At 57.4% G+C, this 18,914-nt stretch overlaps 5 protein-coding genes across 15 annotated transcripts; all 5 read right to left on the bottom strand.

Annotated features, from left to right (window-relative positions):
* Positions 1–495: 495 nt before the first annotated feature.
* On the bottom strand, positions 496–2,870 carry LOC125970309 (hyaluronidase-5-like). Of its 2 annotated transcripts, none has more exons than XM_068650972.1 (6): positions 2,755–2,870; positions 2,263–2,427; positions 1,521–2,184; positions 1,189–1,458; positions 1,034–1,123; positions 496–966 (listed from the first exon to the last, which is right to left on the bottom strand). In XM_068650972.1, exons 3-6 carry the CDS (start codon positions 2,175–2,177, stop codon positions 631–633), a joined length of 1,353 nt encoding a protein of 450 aa, XP_068507073.1. In that variant the 5' UTR covers positions 2,178–2,184; positions 2,263–2,427; positions 2,755–2,870; the 3' UTR covers positions 496–630. The 2 variants fall into 2 exon arrangements, with proteins under 2 accessions (XP_068507073.1, XP_049578439.1); XM_049722482.2 differs by lacking the exon at positions 2,755–2,870 and adding an exon at positions 2,513–2,746.
* Positions 2,871–3,045: 175 nt separating this feature from the next.
* Positions 3,046–5,233, bottom strand: LOC125970292 (hyaluronidase-2). Of its 3 annotated transcripts, none has more exons than XM_049722450.2 (5): positions 5,073–5,233; positions 4,574–4,793; positions 3,777–4,511; positions 3,617–3,706; positions 3,046–3,512 (listed from the first exon to the last, which is right to left on the bottom strand). In XM_049722450.2, the coding sequence occupies exons 2-5, from the start codon at positions 4,790–4,792 to the stop codon at positions 3,180–3,182; spliced, it is 1,377 nt and encodes a 458-aa protein (XP_049578407.1). In that variant the 5' UTR covers position 4,793; positions 5,073–5,233; the 3' UTR covers positions 3,046–3,179. The 3 variants fall into 3 exon arrangements, with proteins under 3 accessions (XP_049578407.1, XP_049578406.1, XP_049578405.1); XM_049722449.2 differs by having other exon boundaries at positions 4,574–4,799; positions 5,073–5,228; XM_049722448.2 differs by lacking the exon at positions 5,073–5,233 and having other exon boundaries at positions 4,574–5,046.
* Positions 5,234–5,269: 36 nt separating this feature from the next.
* hyal4 (hyaluronidase 4) lies at positions 5,270–10,577 on the bottom strand. 2 transcript variants are annotated; one of them, XM_049722430.2, is made up of 5 exons: positions 10,213–10,569; positions 8,226–8,777; positions 7,740–8,147; positions 7,374–7,463; positions 5,270–6,388 (listed from the first exon to the last, which is right to left on the bottom strand). In XM_049722430.2, exons 2-5 carry the CDS (start codon positions 8,751–8,753, stop codon positions 5,846–5,848), a joined length of 1,569 nt encoding a protein of 522 aa, XP_049578387.1. In that variant the 5' UTR covers positions 8,754–8,777; positions 10,213–10,569; the 3' UTR covers positions 5,270–5,845. The 2 variants fall into 2 exon arrangements, with proteins under 2 accessions (XP_049578387.1, XP_049578388.1); XM_049722431.2 differs by having other exon boundaries at positions 6,237–6,835; positions 10,213–10,577.
* Positions 10,578–10,612: 35 nt separating this feature from the next.
* On the bottom strand, positions 10,613–13,135 carry hyal6 (hyaluronoglucosaminidase 6). 2 transcript variants are annotated; one of them, XM_049722447.2, is made up of 3 exons: positions 12,197–13,135; positions 12,038–12,127; positions 10,613–11,955 (listed from the first exon to the last, which is right to left on the bottom strand). In XM_049722447.2, exons 1-3 carry the CDS (start codon positions 13,121–13,123, stop codon positions 11,536–11,538), a joined length of 1,437 nt encoding a protein of 478 aa, XP_049578404.1. In that variant the 5' UTR covers positions 13,124–13,135; the 3' UTR covers positions 10,613–11,535. The 2 variants fall into 2 exon arrangements, with proteins under 2 accessions (XP_049578404.1, XP_068507071.1); XM_068650970.1 differs by having other exon boundaries at positions 10,613–12,127.
* A 1,633-nt stretch (positions 13,136–14,768) lies between these two features.
* On the bottom strand, positions 14,769–18,772 carry iqub (IQ motif and ubiquitin domain containing). Of its 6 annotated transcripts, XM_049722358.1 has the most exons (11): positions 18,007–18,772; positions 17,750–17,902; positions 17,492–17,670; positions 17,221–17,376; positions 16,860–17,070; positions 16,606–16,781; positions 16,378–16,548; positions 16,140–16,316; positions 15,830–16,078; positions 15,560–15,745; positions 14,769–15,387 (listed from the first exon to the last, which is right to left on the bottom strand). In XM_049722358.1, the coding sequence occupies exons 1-11, from the start codon at positions 18,770–18,772 to the stop codon at positions 15,235–15,237; spliced, it is 2,577 nt and encodes an 858-aa protein (XP_049578315.1). In that variant the 3' UTR covers positions 14,769–15,234. The 6 variants fall into 6 exon arrangements, with proteins under 6 accessions (XP_049578315.1, XP_068507064.1, XP_068507062.1 ...); XM_068650963.1 differs by having other exon boundaries at positions 16,378–16,781; positions 17,221–17,670; XM_068650961.1 differs by having other exon boundaries at positions 15,560–16,078; positions 17,221–17,670.
* Positions 18,773–18,914: the final 142 nt, after the last annotated feature.

Genomic DNA, 18,914 nt, shown 5'->3' with positions numbered 1-18,914 from the left:
TTGTTGTGGAATGTCTTCGGGAGACCAAACAATGACTGTGTTTGTTTTGGCATTCACAAAAAGGAATGCGCTTTTTGATCATCTCCTTCTTAATGCAAAATGAAAGAAAAAAAAAAGCCTCCCATTTCTACGTATAAAAAAACGATAGCAGACTGCCGAGATGCAACTTGTGGCTCCCCCTGCAGGATTTCAGGCTCAACTGCATCTGTGTTAGTTCTGCTCTTCATGCTCTTCAAGTCATGAATATTTTTGCTCAATTTTCAAAAACAGAAAAAAGGTCCAACAAAATCTGTGGTTTTCTTTCATTTGCAAGGTGCACCTCTGGCTCCCTCTAGAGGACATAAACCTCCAACGCAGCCCTGACAGAACTGCAGCAGTTGTCCAGCCCAACCAAAGTGCCCCCCCCCCCCACTTTGAAACGGAGGTACTTAATTTTTTTCCATTCTTGACGTCTTTTGACATTTTGATTGTCTTGACGTGCACAAAACAATCCCATCAAGATAGGACAAACTTTATTAGCCACAGTCAATTTGGAAAAGTCGACATTTTGGGAGTATCGGATGTAATTCAAGTTTTAACAGCAAGCACGCTTGGAATGAAATACAATCAAATGGAGGTGGCAGCGTGCTCTCAGTTGTGGGCGTCGTCATGGAGGACGTTGAGGGTGGTGGCCGAGCGGCACGGCTGCTCATCGTAGCACATGCAGTCAAAATGGCGCTCAAATTGCTCCACGTCCTCCTGGGACAGGCTGCCGCTCACCACCAGCAGGCGGCGGCGGGGCCGCCGCGCGATGCGGAAGCGCCGCGGGTCCAGGTGCAGGTAGACGTCGTCGTCCCAGCGCTTGCGAACGCAACGGCCGCGGCCCTGGCACAGCGCCGCGCTGCACATCCTGGTCGCCGTGGTGACGTTGAGGATGTACGGGTTCATCACGTCGTCCAGGTGGCGCCGGGCGTCGAAACACGAGTCCTGCAAGGAAGGAAGGAAGGCGTAAGGGTCGAAGGTCGCTCGGAGTCTCGAAAGGAAGACTCGGTACCTCGCTTTGGACCACGTCCATGTCTCCCCAGGAAACGACGCCGGCGGCACCCAGGGCGGCCGCTTCGCCGATGGTGCTGACCAGATCCCTCTGAAAATAAAGCAGGCGTGAGACGGAAGCGTCGGGCCGCCGACCTTTAGCACCCGCTCGCTCACCTCCGACATGTACTGATCCGTGCTGTCCTTGTAAACGGGGCGGACGTAGGCGTAGACGGGGATGGCGTAGGAGGCGTTGTTCAGCGCCGCCACCCTGGCGGCTTCCAGCAGGCGGTGGCGCGCAAAGCTGCGCGCTTGCGCCGAGTCCCGCAGCGCCGCCTCCAGGTAGATGGACGGGTAGAGGGCGGTGGACTCGCGCCACAGCCACGAGAGCTCGTCGTTGCGCTGCATCTCGATGTCGGGACACTGGCCGGTGAAACTCGCCGCGTCCTGCTCGGAAGGTGGCCAACGTTGAGGAAACCTGCTTGTGGTTGAGTGGCGGCAAAACGGACCTGCTTGTAGTTGTAGTTGTAGCAGTCGGGGTAGAGGTAGTAGCCCCACAGGCGTTTGGGTCGCAGCTGCTTCCCGAGCAGCAGCGAGCGCAGGAAGTAGCGCTTGGCGGCGTCCTCAAACACCGCCTTGGCTCGCGCCTCGGCCTGCTGCTCCGACAAGCCGCCGTTCTTTTCCTTCACCATCTGGACCGAGAGCTGCCGGTAGATGTCTTTGCTGCCCCAGTTGCGGACCCACTGCGGGCGCCACTCCTCCAGGTCCAGCACGGCCAGGCCCGGCCCGTCGGCGGGGATGTAGAACTCGATGTCGTCCTCGGCCAGCTCGCGGTGATCCCGGAGGTCCACCAGCTGGGGCAGGCCCTTGTCCACAAACTCGCCCGTGTCTTGGTCCACGTGGGGGACGATCCCGAAGCGGTCCGTGTAGAAGATGGAGACGCTCTGGTTGGTGGCCGACCTCAGCGTGCTGCTCACCAGGTGGAAGTGCGACAGGTCCAGCGGGAGGCCGAAGCGACTCTCGCACAACTCGGTGGGCGCGTTCCACGTCAACAGGAACGGGTGGTCCGACGCGATGGGCGGCGGCGTCCGCCGCGGCGGCTCCGAGGCCCGCCTGGAACCCAGCAGCACCAAAGCGGTGAGCAGGCGGGCCGCGTTCGGGCCCATTGTCAAGCTGCGCACAAAAAGGAGCCCTTTGGAGCAAAGCCGCCAAAACGGAGACGTCTGTCTGAAGCCGGACGGCCGCACCAACCTGCCTGCCGCCCTTTGGACTCTCAGGGGCTGGGAAATCGTCGTTGGGCACCGCTTGGCTGGATGTCGTCCAAAGCCCAGATGGGCTTCCTCTCGCGCCTTCCTGATGAAGATGAGGAAACGACGGCGTGGCGTCCGTCCCGACTCGTCAAGAATGTTGGAAAACCTTAAGCAACAGCTAATGTGGTGAGTCAGCAAAATCATTTTTGGAAAAAGGATTTTGAGAATCGTACAGCTTCTATTTTCTGGACCTTTTTGTGCTCTCTATGCATCATTTGGACAAGTTGTAAGAAAGGCATTTTCATCCATATTTAGGCACCAAAAGTTGAAAGCCATTTTCATGGACGTCATGCTTTTAATCGCTCATTTGACACTGCCATTGACGTCAAAGATCAATTGGAACTGAGTTACCCACATTTCTGATTGGAAAGAAAAGAAGATGGAGAATGCCTCTCCAGCAGCCTTGTTTGACGCACTCGGCAGCTTCACTCACCTCTCAGATGACGGAGCTTCCTTCTTGGCTCGTGGGCACGATCCCGACTGTCGACGGCTCGGCCGTCCGTCCGTCCGTCTGTCCGTACGCAGCAGTTGGGCGCAATTGTGCGCTTTCAAGTGTCACCTTTGTGATGTCATAAACGCACAAGGGACGTCCCTTTTTTCTCCGAGTACGTCATGTCCTCGCTTTTGTGACTTTTGTTTTAAAGTTGTCAAAGAAATTTGAAGGCGAAAAAAAAAAAAAAAAGACCTTTTGGCCATTGTGTGGAAAAATCAAACTCGACTCGCATTGCTGTCAACATTTTTATTGAAGACCATCTACAGATTCAATGAAAGTTGAAATGACATCATGGCCTAGTTACCGACATGGACACGAGGCAAAAAGTGGGAAATTGAAGAAGTCGATCGCCGCGCCGGACCTCGTCACACCTTGATGACCTGGATGGCGGCGGGCGGCGGCGCCAGTCGCGGCTCGCACTCTTGCCCGGCGTAGCACTGACACGTGAAGTCGCGGGCCCAGGCATCCCGCTGCTGGTGGGACGGCAGGCCCACGGCCACGTACTTCCCGTCGGCTCGCAGGATGTCAAAGCGGGCGGCGTCCAGGTGGAGGTAGACGGGCGCGTCGTAGTTCCGCCGGACGCAGCGGCCGCGTCCCTGGCAGAGGGCCCGGCTGCACAACACGGCCGCCGCCGTCACGTTGGCGAGATACGGGTTGAGCGTGGACCTCAAGTAGTCGGACAGCGACTGGCAGGAGGCCTGAAAGACAGACGGCGCGCTTTCTGGATTGGTTGGTCGCCAGTGCCAGTCAATCACAAAGGAAGAAGAGCAAATTTGGCGCGGTGGATGGTTGCCATGGTTACCTTGTCGTTGTAGTCGCTGCTCCCGCCCCACATGACCACGCCGGCGGCCCCCAGAGCGGCCGACTCGCCCACCGTGCTCACCAGATCCACCTGCAAAGTCAGGCACGCTCAAATTGGCCGGGCTCAGTCGGGCTCAGGCGGGCTCAGGCTCAGGACTTACAGCGCTCTCAAAAATCCCCTTCTGGCCTCGATACAGGGGTCTGGAGTAGACGTAGACGGGCGAGGTGTAGCGGCGTTTGGGCAGCGCGGCCACCCTCAAGGCCTCGCGCACCCGGTGCCGCACGTAGAGAGCCGCCCGGGGCGAGTTCCTCAGGGCGGGGTGCAGGTAGACGGACGGGAAGAAGGCGGTGCTGCGCTCCCACAGCCACAGGAGCTCCCGGTTCTGCCGGCGGGCCTTGGCTGAGCAGCGGCCCGTGTAGTTGTCCCTGTCCCAGTCGTAGTTGTAGCAGTAAGGGAAGAGGTAAAAGCCCCAGCGGCGGCTGGGGCGCTCCCCGACTCCCAGCCGGATGGTTCTCTCCATGAAGCTCCTGGCGGCGCTCTGGAACTGATCTACGGCCAGCCGGAAGATTTGATTTAGGGATGAGAACGGGGAGGCTTGCAAGGCGCTGGCCAAGGACAGCCTTTGGTAGATGCGCTTGGCCCCCCAGTTCTGGGCCCACAGGGGGCGCCAGGACTCCCAGTCTATGACGGCCAGGCCGGGGGACCGGTCCTCGGCTATGTCGTGGTGGATTTGCCGCCTGGCCCTGAGCAGGTGTGCCGTCAGGTTGCCGTTTTGAGGGACGCCGCCCTGGCGGCAGGCCCGCCTGCCGAGGTCCATCTTGGGGTAGAGGCCCAGCCGGTCCTCGTAGAAGATGGTCAGGAACTGGCCTGGAACCGAGTCCGGCGTGGTCACCGCCTGCGTGCGAGCCAACAGAGCTTCGTCAAGCTTGATGGGAGCCGAAAGCCACCCAGCCTCACCTGGAAGGCCGAAGTGTCCAGTGGGATGTCCAGACGCTGGCACTGCTCAGTGCGGGCGTTCCAAATGGCCACGAAAGGGTGCCCGGGGATCAGGGGCGGCTCGGTGGGTGGCGGCTGGGTGGGTGGCGGCTCGGTGGGTGACGGCGGTGGCGTCGAGGCCATAGCGCTCAGGATGAGGCAGGACAGCAAGCGCAAGCGCAACAACATGCTCATGCTCATGCTCATGCTGGGGACCGACAGAAGAAGAAGACAACACTTTGACATCTATCGCTCCATTTTAGCGCTGGCTCGGTCGTCGGCTTCATTGGAGTCACTTGAGAGCATGTTGAAGACGAGAGTTTGATTGTGAAAATGCATTCAATGAGTGCATGCATGTTAGTTAGCCTTTTGATCCACCTCATATTGTGATTGGGAGAGGTGTAAATGGAAAATAGAGACATATTAAATGAAACAAAAGTCAATCTTTTTCTGTTGAAATGGGAGAAAAATAAGTTTGTACCTGCGTCTCTCCTCTGCGTCGGTCAAGTGTCAAGTTGACGCCGCTTCTTTTTGGCGACTTGTCGTGTCAAACAAGAAACAAAACGCCACAACGTCATTTGGGGTTTATCAGCAATCAGCCATCTGCTCTTGCTGTTTGCGTCTTCCTCTTTTAGACGGACCGATGCTTTTATGTTCACGTTGAATGACGAGCAAAAGTGGAACTGGAAACGTGCTTTATTGGCAGTGCCTTTACATTCGTGTGCTGCACGTTTCACTTTACAATCACAACGTTACAAAACAAAAAGAAAAAACAGTCATTGTTGCAGTGGAGTGAGATGAAAACAACAACAACAAGTGCTACATGCCGGAGCACCCAGCAAAACACTTTGTGAGTGGCACATTCCGGACGGGTACCAAACACGGCGTGTATTATTTGATTTCTATTGTTCGTCGGCCTTGGCTGAGGTATCTGGACGAGTTCTCACGCACACGCACACACACACACGCTTGTCCAACTTCTGAAGAGGAGGGAGGAAGTGAAGAACCACAAAAAAACCGCCAAGTCATGACTTGAACTTTCAGCAATTCAGTTAAGGGAGGAAAAACTTTTGCTTGCACTAATGAAATTAGCGTCGGTGTCTAAAGTTGTACCGGCTTTGTTTTTGATGAAGGTGGAGGCTACAAATTGGAGAACCATTTGAAGTATTACTGCATGGCCTTGACCTTTGGTTTTTGCCTTCAAGTCATTACATTCTTAGGAGCTGCGCTAGCTGGAGCACGCTAGCGGCCGTGTTAGCACGCTAACACACATTCCAATGTCTCGAGCGTTCCTCGGAAGTTCAGCAGCAGCATCAAAAGCGTCAGGAGACCGGCGGGGCCTGCGGCGAGGCCTGCGGCGAGGCCTGCGGCGGGCGACGCCCCGCTGCGGCCCTCGTCCGCCTGCTCGTCCTCCCACTCGCTCCTCCGCCGCTCGTCGTCGTCGTCGCGGTCGCGGCCGGCGTCATCCTCCGGCACCTCGTTGGCGCTATGGCAGCGCTCCCCTAGGTGGCCCTGGTAGCAATGGCAGCGGAAGCGCTCGGCCAGCGTTTGGAGGGCCCGCGGCGAGTGGCGCCCGCTGACGACGAAGCTGCCGTCCGAGCCGTCGCCCCCCGCGGGGCGGATGCTGTAGCTGTCGGCGTCCAGGTGGAGGTAGTGGCGTGCGCCGGGGTCGCGGCGGACGCAGCGCCCGTTGTTCTGGCACAGGAAGTGGCTGCAGAACTCGGCGGCCCGCGTCACGTTGGTGATGTACTGGCCCAGCCGGTGGTTCAGGAACCAGCGCACCTTGCTGCAGTTGTGCTACAACACGAGAAAAAGAAAATAAAAACCATCCAAATCGACCACCCAGAAGTCATGACGCAACTTTCAAGTGCCACATTTGGATGTGTTTAGTGTGATCATCATTTTTGCCACAGCACATTAACATCTTGGAGCCAAAACAGTCAGTTGAAAGGGCAGAAGAAGAAAGAAAGTCGATGAGAATCGAAGCATTGTTGTTGGCGCGCGCGCGCACGCACGCACGCACGCACGCACGCACGCAATGTGAGTGCCAAAACAATTCCAGACGCTGCAGGATGAGACGACGTCCGTCCGTCCGTCCGTCCGTCCGTCCGCAACAAAGACAAACGGCGACCGCAACAAAGTCAAACGACGCGACGTCAGGCAGACTCGTTTTGAACCCTTGAATCTTCTTGAATCATCTTGAATCTTCCCAAGACAAAAGTGTCCACTAGACGGCAGCATGGCCTTCAAGACACAGATACTTTGAAATGTGGATTTTCAGACCAAGCTATGAAGTCACTCAGTCGAAGATGAATGGTGGCCTATTTGGGAGGACTCTCATTTATTTTCTTGATTTAGTTCTGTTTTAATTGGCTTGTAAACAACAAAGAATAAAGACATTGTTCCGTGTTAAAGACGTCGTATTTTTTTCCCAGTGTTGAAAAGAGGAACCTTATTTCTCTTCCATATGGCCATGTTGTTAAGGGACGCAGTTAATTGACGCACTCGCGTGACGACAACTTACTGCTTGGCCCCTGATTAGTTTTGTTCCTTTTCAGCTCAATACTGTGCTATTTGCCTCATTTAGTCTTTGTGAGGTTGTCTAAGTGAGTGAGTTTGTGTTGGAACACTACTTGTATTAGCTGTAAAATAAGACAAACGCCGTCCTGCTGCCATCGCTTTTTGGAAATGTACAATTGCAATTTAGCCAACTTGAGCTTTTTCTATGGCATGGCTAATCATGTGATTGTCAGATGTCAGCGTTTTGCAATGGGCTGCTCACCCGCGACGTGGTCAGGTTGAGGTCGCCCCAAATGACAAAGCCGGCGGCCCCCAGCGCTGCGCTCTCGCCCATGGTGTGGACCAGATCCTTCTGCGCAGAGGACACGGCAAGGGTGAGTGAGTGACAGTGACAGTGACAGTGAGTGAGTGAGTGAGTGAGTGAGTGAGTGAGCGAGCGAGCGAGCTGCTTGCCGTGGAACCGGTTAGCGTGGCGCTGCTTAACACGGTGCTCTCCTTTTTCGGTTTGATTTGAAAAGCAAAAGAACCGAATACGACACATTGACCCCTGATGCTTAGCAGGAAACTATTTAGCATACAGCGACTCAGCACGAGGGGCTTACTTAAGACGTTGCAAATTGCCCGTTACCGTGGTGAGAAAGGTGAGCGGCTCGTCACGGTACCCCAGCCGCAGGTAGACGTAGATGGGGAGCTCGTGGTCGCGGGAGGTGAGCGAGGCCACGCGCAGCGCCTCGCGCACGCGGTGGCGGGCAAAGCGCAGGCTGCCGGCGCTGCCGCCGTGCGCCTTGCGGATGGCCACGGACGGGAAGAGCGCCGTGCTGCTGTTCCACAGCCAGCGCAGCTCGTCGTTGCGCAGGCGCTCGGGCGCCGGGCACAGGCCCGTGTAGCCGTCCTCGTGCAGGTTGTAGTTGTGGCAGTCCGGGTAGAGGTAGAAGCCCCACAGGCCGTCGGGGCGCATGCGCGTGCCCAGCTGCAGCGTGCGCTGCATGAATTCCCGGGCGCTCTTCTCGAAGCGCCGCTGCGCCAGCTCCTCCACCTCAAAGGCAACAGCAAAATGGCGTTTGATCAGCCGGACGGACGGACGGACGGACGAGTCGGCCACGGCGGCCCTCACCTGCGCCGCCGTCACGTTGAGGTAGGCCTTGGCGGTCAGCTCCCGCGACTGGCGCCGGTACACGTCCTTCTTGTGCCAGTTGCGGCTCCACTGCGGGCGCCAGAACTCCCAGTCGATGACGGCCAGCCCGCGGAAGTCTCGGGCGGGGATGAAGTGCTGGATGTCTCGGTAGGCCTTGAGCAGGTGCACGTCCAGGCTGCCGTTCTGCGGGACGCCGCCGTGCAGCGCCTCGCCCTGCGCCGTGTAGCGCGGGTAGTAGCCCAGCCGGTTGGCGTAGAAGATGGTCACGTTCTGGCCCGTCCAGTCGGCGCGGGGGCTGCCGCGGATGTGGAACAGGCCGTCCAGCTCCATGCTGACGTTGTACTTGATGGCGCACATGTCCAGCGGCGCGTTCCAGGCCGCCACGAAGGGCCGGCGGCCCACCAGGGGAGGCCGGGCGGGCTTCTGGGCCGGCCCGCCGTGCGGCAGCAGGAGCAGCAGCCGGACGGTCAGGGCGAGCCGGAGCCCCGCGGGCGTCCCGCCGGCCATCAGGCGGGGGGGCCGGCCGTCATCCTGACGAGAGCGGGACAAATATTCAAAGATGTTGTCGCCGCGTCAGGACAAAACTGTTGCGGCTCCCAAATATCTTTGCCAGGGGCTCCATCCATCACTTTCTGGACAGGTCACGCAGGTCACGTGACCCGCAAGGACCCCGCCGAGTCAAAAGAGGAGACGAAGCAATGAGGACAGGCGCTCCCTCCCTCCCCCCCCCCCCTCCCTCTCGCCAAGAGTCTTCTTGCGGTTTGCCGCCGTCGGGCTCTCCCACGTCTCCCGCCAGAGGACTCGGGTCCTCCTTTCGCGGGCCCCAACCGGAGGCATGTCGTAAAGAAAAAAGAAAAAGAGCGAGCTCACGGCGGAAGCGCGGCCCCTCCTCGGCGGGACTTTCCAACATTGGGTCTTTGCTTAGGGGGCTAACAGGGGCTTCCCCCGTTTGCCCCCAAAGCATCTTGGGTCAAGGCGGAACATGCTCGCTGTCCCGAAGGCGTCAAATCGGGCATGCGTGGGGCTCCCCGTGACATCTTTTCACGCTGCTACAAAGATAGCGTATCGACTGTTGCTCGCTACTGAAAGACAAACAACCACCCGGTGGAGGAATGCACGCTCAAGGCCGCCGCCGCCGCCGCTGCCGCTGTTTGCTCCTGGCCTTGCCCACGCAGCCAATTGAAAGAAACGACATCTACAACAGGAAGCGGCAAAGCAGCTTCCATCTCACGGTGGCGTTTTAGCCAGTTGGAAACGTCTCCGAAGAGAAAGAAGCACGCTCCCCCTCTCTCGCCCTCACACGGCCGCCTGGAAGTGATTAGCCAGCGTTTGTTGAGGCCTGCGGTTCTTGCGGCTTCTGCTCGCGGGACGGATCCGCCGTCTGATTGTCTCCGCTGGAAAATGTTATGAATTTCACACACACGCCGCTTTTGCCAGCACCTTTCGATCAATCGCCCCCTCCTCAAAGATTCCGAAGCCAATCATGGAATGACCAAAATAGCGCATTTGATGAAGCCCCCCCCCCCCCGCCCCCATCTGTCACATGCCACCTTCAACCTCTTTACAAAAGCCACGCCAAGGCAACATTTTGGATTTTGAAAATGGATCACACTCTTTTCTTTTGCTGACCAAAGCATATTTTACGGCTTCTTTTTTTGCCAAAATGTCGACAGGTTTTCAGGTCTTGACGCCTCCTGGAGCACTTTTGCAAAAGGTGTTTGAAAAAGCGTCACCGGCGCCTCCCCCACCTGCGTCGCTCGCCACTTTAACGACGAGCTCGGCCGAGCCGTCTCCGCTCACGGCCTTGGCCGCAATTGCGCAAACATCTCCATGCCCCTCCAAAGTGCCACTTTGGAAACACAGAAGGAGGCGAGCCAACATTCCTGGCGTGAACATTCCAGCGTGACAGGCGCCGGATGGCTCCCAAAATAAGTGGCGCAAAAACAAAGCGGCGTCGGTGGCTCACCTGTCGATGAGACGGCGCGCTTGCTCGCTCTTGCTCATGTCTGCCCCAAACTCATTGCCCCAATCCATCCATCCATCCATCCATCCATGTGCTCCTCTGTGTAGGAGACAAAACCACCGCGCCGGTCTTTATAGCGCCACGAAGAGGAGGAGGAGGAGGAAGGCGGGAGAGCCTTACCATGACGTTGAAGGAGAAGGCGAGAGACATCCTCACTCAAAGAGGGCCGGGGGGGAGGCTTTCAAGCCCTTGGCACGAGTCTCCAAACAGGAACGTGAACGCTCCAGCACTTGGTTGTCGTTCACGCTGCCACCAACAATTGAGATTTTTTTTGTTTTTTTATTATTTTTGCGCAATCAGACTTTACGCTCCATTTATAGCCGTGACATTTCGAGGGAAAAAAAATCCTGATCTTCATCAGTGTGATCAAATATATGGATGGAATCAGCGCACCCCAAAAAACATCTGGAAAAGTTGACTTGAATCTACAAAATGGTTTTGTTTGAGCCAGTCGAACGCAGGCCGGGACGGCGGCCGTGTTGTTCTTCTGGCTGAAACGGTCCAACTCCCAGAATTTATGTGCATGGCCCATCATCCCTGGTGGCTCACTTCCACTATTATATGCAACTGAGCGCTATTCTGCCTTCTTGTCTTTCCAAGCCTTTCTTTTTTCTTTTTTTTTTTAAAGTGTACGTTGCAGGCATACCGGTGACAAGCTGAAGAACATCAGGATGAACACACCGTGGACTTTGGCTTGCACCTGAGTTGACCTTTTGTTTTGGAATCTTCTCGCATTTGCCTTAGGGCCTTGAGATACAAGTTAACAACCGCTTGCACCTCAAATTGTCTTTCCCCGCTGAAATGAACGCAATTGATGACTTCTGCCGCCCAAATGTTTTTTTAATGAGGAACAAATTCACATTCACTAAAAACATACAGTCGTGGCATCGTCGAGTCGAACGAAAGCTTCATTTCGATTGGCCGCCGTGCTGCTATGCCTGTCTTGGCCACCTGGGGGCGCTGTCATAGTCAGTGCTGCTTATTGAGACATCCTGTTTGCAGCACGAATGAGTCGTTCCTCAGAGATGCTAACAACTGTGAGTTTAGCTCGATTGTCTGTCTACGTGTGCTGCTGCACTCTTTGCATTCAGTCCTTTGCACAAGCAGTTGCCTCACCAACTTCAATTGCAACCTACTTTGCTAGCTGTGATGTCACATTTGGTTTCTCCTCCTCATCTGGCCCGTTTAATGGCACTCGAGAAAATGTGGGACTTTCCGCAGCGGCGTGAAGCCAGCCGACAGGAAGTGACTGGACGGAGCGCGCGTTCAGACAAAGAGACACTTGACGAGAAGACAGACGCCCAGCAGCGTCACCGTGCACAGGCAGGAGATGTAAAGCCAGAGGAGCGAGAAGAGGTCCCCCGGCGGCCGGGGCACCTGGGGAACCTCGCAGTGGACCCCCGTCCAGCCCTGGTAGCACTGGCAGCTGAACTTGTGCTTCATGTCCAGGACGTCCCGGCGGTGGAGGCGGCCGGCCACGTGGAAGCGGGGGCCCACCGCCGCCCGCCGGACGCTGAAGGATCGCGGGTTGAGGTGCAGGTAGGCGCCCGAGTCCAGGCTCTTGCGCACGCAGCGGCCGTTCTTCTTGCACAGCGCCTTGCTGCACAGCTTGGCGGCCGACGTCACGTTGACCACGTAGTGGCCCAGCGCCCCGTCGATGTACGTCTTGACCGTCACGCAGTTCCTCTGACGAACAAAAGACGGGATATTTCTTTTGGGTACGAGCGAGAACAGCGCCCCGGTGCCCGTCCACCGACACGGTCGTCACCTGCGATCTGGCGTACTCGGACGAACCCCAGAGGACGACCCCGGACGCCCCCAGGGCGGCGCTTTCGCCGATGGTGTGCACCAGGTCGCTCTGAGGGAGACGCAGACGAAAAACTGAGCCGGGCCGAGAGCGAGGCGACGGGTCGCAGCGCCGGCTTACCTCTGACAGAACGGCAAAGGTGTAGGCGTAGAAGGGTCTGGAGTAGACAAAGACGGGCAAGGTGACGTCAGGGCGCGCGATGGAGGCGATCCTCATGGCCTCCTTGACCCGGTAGTGGACGAACTTGACAGCGTCGGGCGAGGACTTGAGCTCGTAGTCCAGGTAGATGGACGGGTACAAGGCGCTGCTCTCTTTCCACAGCCACATCAGGTGGTCGTTGCGCACGTGCTCCACGTTGGGGCACTCGCCCGTGTAGCGCCGCGGCGGCCGCTGCTTGTAGCCGTAGTTGTAGCAGTCGGGGAACAGGTAGAAGCCCCACAAGCCGTGCGGGCGGCGAGCCCCGGCCAAGGCCAGCGTCCCGTTCATGAAGGCCCGCCCGGCCCTCTCGAAGCTCTCCTTGGCCTCCTTCTCCACTTTGCTCTCGGGCCAGTCGGGGTGGAGCCTCCGGATCTGCTCCTTGGACTTGTTGCGGTAGATGTCCTTGGCGCCCCAGTTGCGCACCCACTGGGGTCTCCAGTTCTCCCAGTCGATCACGCCCAGCCCTCGGAAGTCCTTGTGAGGGATCAGCTTGTCGATGTCGCCGCGGGCTTTGCTCAGATGTTTGGAGAGGCTCTGGTTCTGCGGGAGCCCGCCGTTGACGGCCAGCCCCGCGTTGGAGTAGTAGGGGTAGTAGCCCAGGTGGCTGTGGTAGAAGATGGTCACGTTGGGGCCGCTCAGGGTCTCGTTGACGTTGGCCACGATGTCGAAGACGCTCAGGTCCAGGTCCACCCGGAAGCGCAGGCGGCACGGCTCGGTGGGAGCGTTCCACACCACCACGAAGGGCCGGTGAGGGATGAGCGGCGCCCGGGCCGGCCTCTGCCCTTCCCCGCGGGCGCCCGAGCTCGCCCAGCAGCCCAGCGCCAGGACCCACAGCCCCGTCGACGCCATGTGCCCCCGACGCCGGCCGTGCGGCAATTAGCGGGCGGGCCGGAGGCGCCGCGGCTCCGACCGGCGCATTAAGGGCTTGGTTGAGCGCACACAATGGGATGGGATGGGATGGGATGGGATGGGGGGAACACCATGAGCGTGCCAAAGAATGCGCCCCACTTAGGCTGCGGCATGAGTGAAGCTCGCCTCGCTCGGGATGAAAAAGAACCTTTGTCACGGACTCGTAAATATTCAAACAAGAGACTCGGGCGGCGAACACCGAAGCACGTGAGCTCCCGTGCGAGACTTTCTCGCGTGGGAGGCCCCGACGAGGCCTCGCGTCCCAGACGTGCCGGCGATTCCGACTTTGAGGAGCCTCTCGAGGATTTGAATGATTGGGGGAGGAAAGCAGAGCTGGCAAAGGCAACATGAGGATTACTCACAGCGTTCCGTCATGTTGAGCAAAACCTCAGGAGGAGGAGGAGGTTTTGCTCGGCCCAGTGCGGCGGGGCTCGCCGACCGACCGACCGCCCGCCCGCAAAAACCCAAGTGCAAGACACGCCAGGCCAGACCACAAGAGAGTTGCAATGAAGCCACCCTGAGTTCACGTCGCGCTCCCTGACACCAAAGGCCAATTGGCAAGATTTGAATCGTCCGTCACAGAGGATTTGGCCCCAAAGTCTCCTCGAAGACATTCGGGGCTGACATTGTGAGGATGATATGAGCCTCCGGATCAGCAGGTAGCGCCGGTCCAAATGGGAAAACTCGTTGGTAGTTGCACACAAGGTGTTTTCTCGCTAAAAAAGCAACTTTGTTTTGGGACAAACAGGGATTGGTGATTTATAGATATTTTAAATTAGTATTTCGATCATTATTGGCAACAAAAAAAAAAAAAAAATTGGGGAGAAGAAATTTTATTTTTTTCCACAGAAAGAAAGGTATTAGGACTTCCTTTCAAGAATGGATTTGAAAATATACTATGACGGTGTCTATGTTGAACTTATTGCTCGGGAAAGTCAAGGCACTCGTAGCTATATCTCGAGGCGCCACGGTATGTCTACATTGACCAGCACCAACCGTTTTTTTTTTTTTTGGGGGGGAGTGAGCGAATTAGGGCCACCCACCCCGACCCGATCCGATCAATGTGGAACGCATGAAATATTTTTTTTGGGCTGGCTGCAAGGTTCGTGTGCGCACATGGTGGAAAATATGAAACGGCTACTAAATGTCAACAAAAGACACGAGGATTAGAAAGGAGGAGGATTGGGGAGTTCGTGGAATTCTAAAGGCATTCAAACAAAAAGTCTTTTTTTTTTGTTTTAATGACTTGAGTGAGTGAAGATTGTTCAAAGTGTAACGAGCACAGTGATGTGGATTATTGATGGCGTGGTTTTCAGTCAGCGTGCGGTTTTTTTTTTTTTTTTTTTGGTAATGATTTTTATTAACGGCGCCTCTTAAATGGAACAAGCTGTGTTATACATTTGGCAGCCTTGAAAATGTGCTGACTCAGACTTTCCTTTTGCGCTTGGATACGAGACGCCAACGGTGGCAAAACAACGTTATCGCGTCATCGCGCCGTTAGCATGCGTGACGTGAGCAGCGTTAGCAGCAGACGCCGCTGGGATGCAGACCCGACGTTTTAGTTTAAAAAAAAACAACAGCAACAACTGGGCAGAATTCTCTATTAGAGCATCAAATGCTTTTCCAACATCGGGCCATCTCTGCTTTTTACTTTCCGCTGCACAAACACAAAGAGATGAGAGGAGGTGATGAGTTTATGCAAAATTATGAACGGACAATATTCAAATACTTTGAAATATAAACTATGTATGTATCATATATATATATACGCATGTAGTCTCTCCATGTGAGCAAGCTTGTTTCTGAAATGAAATACTACCAGTCGGGTGTTTTTTCATTCCCTCGACAGTCCACCCTCGAGAATCTAAACAAAAATGCTGCGGCATACGTTTGACTTGTCCATAATTCATAAGTGGATTCCATTTTGGTCATCTTGGGAAAATGACGCCCCATCATTTGCTTGTGGAATGACTTTGTGCTGTCACGCGGCGCCCCCTGCTGGCGGAAAGGCTGCACGGCAGTGGCGGAGGCTCAGTAGCAGCGGCGCTTTGTCACTTCCTGAGGGCTCCGCGCTTCTGGGCGGCGGCAGCGGCGGCGGCGGCGGCTTTGGCCGAGTGGGCGACCATGGTGGGGATCTGGTTGTAGTGGCGGCGCGCCAGCAGGTGTTTGTGCTCCACGCTGCGGACCACGGGCACGTCGTACACCTGCAGGAGAGTCTTCAAGTTCAACTATTGCTCCTAGGACGAGGGACAGTGTGCGAGCTGCAGCGCAGCGCAGCGCAGCGCAGCGCAGCGCAGCGCAGCGCAGCGCAGCGCAGCGCAGCGCAGCGCAGCGCAGCGCAGCGCAGCGCAGCGCAGCGCAGCGCGTGCGTCGGACCTTGAGCAAGTCCTCCACCAGGAGGTGAGCGTCCGTCTCGTCTTTGCAGAGCAGGACGCAGTTCCAGGGGCTCCAGTCCTTCTGGCGGTCCCAGCGGACCAGGACCAAGCTGTACAGGTCGCTGCAGCCGCTCAGGGCCGAGTGGGACCCCCAGATGACCTCCACCAGGTACTGGATGTCCTCCACCTGAAGGCCCGCACAAGCCAGCCTTAAAGGCGAAACTCATTTGGGCGACAGAATCAATACAAAAGTTGTTCTTGCTTTGGCCACCTGCAGGATGAAAGGGATGATGTTGTCCTTGTTGAGCAGAAGCTCGGCGTCCCTCAGCCGCTTCAGCATGTACTTGTAGCAGGAGAAGTCGTCGCGGCTGCCGGCGATGTTCCTGAGCCGGGTGCAGTCCAGGCAGCGGCGGCTCAGGTGGGAGCGGGCGCAGGAGCGGAAGTGGGCCGAGCCCAGGTGGCGCTGGCAGCCGTGGCACAGGAACACGTCGTTCTTCAGCTGCGCCGTGCTCTGCGGCACCTGCACGACAGCGAGGACGTCAAGCGCTGTCGGCCCGGGTCGGCCCGGGTCGGGCTCTTACTTTGAGGTGCTTGGCCACCTCCGGGTTGAAACCCGGCGTGCGGATGAACTGCAGGAAGTACGTGCACAGCCTCTTGCGCAGCCCTTCCAGGTTGGCCTCCTTCACCTGCCGCCTCATCAGGTCCTCCTCCCTGCCGATCAGCTCCACAATGTCCCGAGTCAGCGGGCACGGGTGCTCCTGGGCCCAACGTGGCAAACATCAGCCGTTGGACTTTTCTCCCGGTGGCCGGTGGCTTTACCTCCACAGTTTGCTTGAGGCAGAGGAGGATGTCCAGACGCTGCTCCGGGCTGACGGGCGACATGGCCACGCAGTCGTAGAGGTCGCCCAGTTCGCGGGCTCGGATGGTGTCGGGCGTGTCCATCTCGATCAGGCGGCCGTCCGCCGCCCGCCACTGGTGCGCCGTCGACGACTGCAGCCAATCGAGTTACTTTTGCAATTTTGGGGGCGGTCACGTTTGCATTCCGACCTTGTCCAGGAACTTCCTGACGGCTTTGTTGTAGTTGTTGCTCCTGATGGCGATGCCGTGGCGTCCGATGGTGGCGATGTACTGCGTCTCCTGCTCCAGGAGCGAGCACAGGGCGGCTTTCCTCTCGGCCCCCCGCAGCGTGGCGTTGATCTGACGCTCCTTGTCGCTCCGCCACTCTGAGTGCGGGCGGGCGGCACAGACGCGACGCCGACCTGACTACCTGCTCGTTGTAAAAGGCGCAAAAGTGGACCTACTCTCCAGCGCGTTGTAGAGCAAGTTGAGGTCCTCCCTCTTGCGCGGTTGCATCCAGCGGCTGTGGCTGTCTTGAAGCTGCTCGGCCCGCTCCTCGTGCCTCCTGCGCTCCTGCAGGTCCAGCCAGGCCAGACGGCGGTCGCGCTCCTGCCGCAGCCGGTCCACCGCCCGGCAGCTCAGCCAGCGCCGGGTGTGCGCTTGCAGACGGATCACCTGCCGGGAGCACGCCAGAGGCGGCCGTCACCCTCAATAGCTGGGTTATTTTATTGATTGATTGATTGATTTTTTTTGGGGTGGCATTTCCTCTGTCCCCCTCCAAATCTCCTTTTTATTTATTTCCTCAGTAACAGTGTTGTTACTCACAGCTTTGAGGCGGGTGTGGTGATACTCGTCGGCGGTGATGTAGTGGCCCGGGCTGAGCAGCCTGTCCTTCATGTTGGAGATGTAGCAGCCCACCCTGGTCATCTGCGTGGTGACGCTGGAGTCGCACTGCTGCGCCTGCAGCACCTGCTCGGCCGTCTGCGGCGCAGAGCGTCCGTGAGCGGCTTTCTGGAGATGCGCTTGGGCGCCTCCCGTCCTGTCCTGTCCCGTCCTGTCCTGTCCCGTCCCGTCCCGTCCCGGGCCGCTCCCTTACCTGCGCGTCTCGGCTGACGACGTCCACGCCTCGGCCGGGCCGGGCCCTGCGCGGGGTCTGGGAGGCGGCGTGGTGGTACTCGGTGCCGGTCAGCTTGTGCCTGTAGCCGCCCAGGAAGGCCTTCTGCGGGGCGGGGGGAGGCCCGCCGCCCGCCGACACGTCGGTCGGCGCGCTGTCGTCTGGGACGGGACACGCAAGGAGGAAGGACCTTCGACTGTGTGTCGACTTCCCAATTGAGCAGCCGCGAGGTTCTCTTACCGGTTCTCAGGCTCACATTGATGACGTCGGGATTCTCGTGCTGCTCCGAATCGGCACGGGCGGCCAGCGGCTCTGACGACGATGCGGTCGTCCCCGCAGCGACGGCACCGTGCGGCTCGGAACCGGGAGATTCCGAGAGGCGCCGCTCTTGCCCTGAGATGCAAGCGCGCAGGTTTGTCACAGTCACGCGCCAGCCAGCCGAACCTTTTCCAAGTCCCCATGATGCCTTGAACAGCTACGGACGGTGTCCTCCTCACCTCCATCTGAAGTCTTTACTCCTGCAGAAGTCTCAGCCGCCTGATCCTCTTCCATACGTGGTTCTGCTTGGTCCTCAGAGGAGAAAATCTCATCCTCATTCCCTGGTTCTCCTTGGTCCGCTAAGGTTTTGACTTGTGACGAGGGCTCATTCCCTTGTTCCACTTGGCTCCGTGGTTCCCTTTGGTCCTCAGAGGAGAAAATCTCATCCTCATTCCCTGGTTCTCCTTGGTCCGCTAAGGTTTTGACTTGTGACGAGGGCTCATTCCCTTGTTCCACTTGGCTCCGTGGTTCCCTTTGGTCCTCAGATGTGCTTGCTCCTGGCAAGGTTTCGTTCTCAATCCCTGGTTGTCCTTGGTCATCCTCCGGTAAGGTCCCCTTTGCTCCTTCCTCCTCATTCACTGGTTCATCTTGCTCCTCAGTGGTGCTTACTCCTGGTAAGGACTCTTCCTCATTGACTGGTTCTTCTTGGTCATCAAAGGTGCTCACTCCTGGTATGGGTTCCTCATTTACTGCTTCTCCTTGGTCCTCAGAGGTGCTTACCTCTGGTGAGGGCTCCTCATTGACTGGTTCTCCTTGCTCCTCAAAGTTGCTTGCTCCTGGTAAGGACTCGTCCTCGTTTGCCGGTTCTCCTTGGTCCTCTGACTCTCGCAATGCTTCCTCCTTACGCTCCTCGCCTGCTTGTCCCTGGTTCTCCTGGCCTTGTGGTTCACCTTGGTTCTCTTCTGATTCTGGAGGAATAATTGTGTCCACCTCGTCGTCTGACATTTTATTTGAACTTTTGCAATCAGTCACGACTTAGCGAGCTGTCGACTTGGAGCAGTGGCATTGAACACCCCGCGACATTTGCGTTTACACGTTGCCATAGTAATCACGTGGCAAGACTAACGCCCCCCCCCCCGCCCCTTCT

The sequence above is a fragment of the Syngnathus scovelli genome, chromosome 6 (genome assembly GCF_024217435.2).
Source record: "Syngnathus scovelli strain Florida chromosome 6, RoL_Ssco_1.2, whole genome shotgun sequence".
Classification (NCBI taxonomy): domain Eukaryota; kingdom Metazoa; phylum Chordata; class Actinopteri; order Syngnathiformes; family Syngnathidae; genus Syngnathus; species Syngnathus scovelli.
Note: the sequence above shows the minus strand (reverse complement) of the source record. Positions and strands in the feature narration are given on the sequence as shown.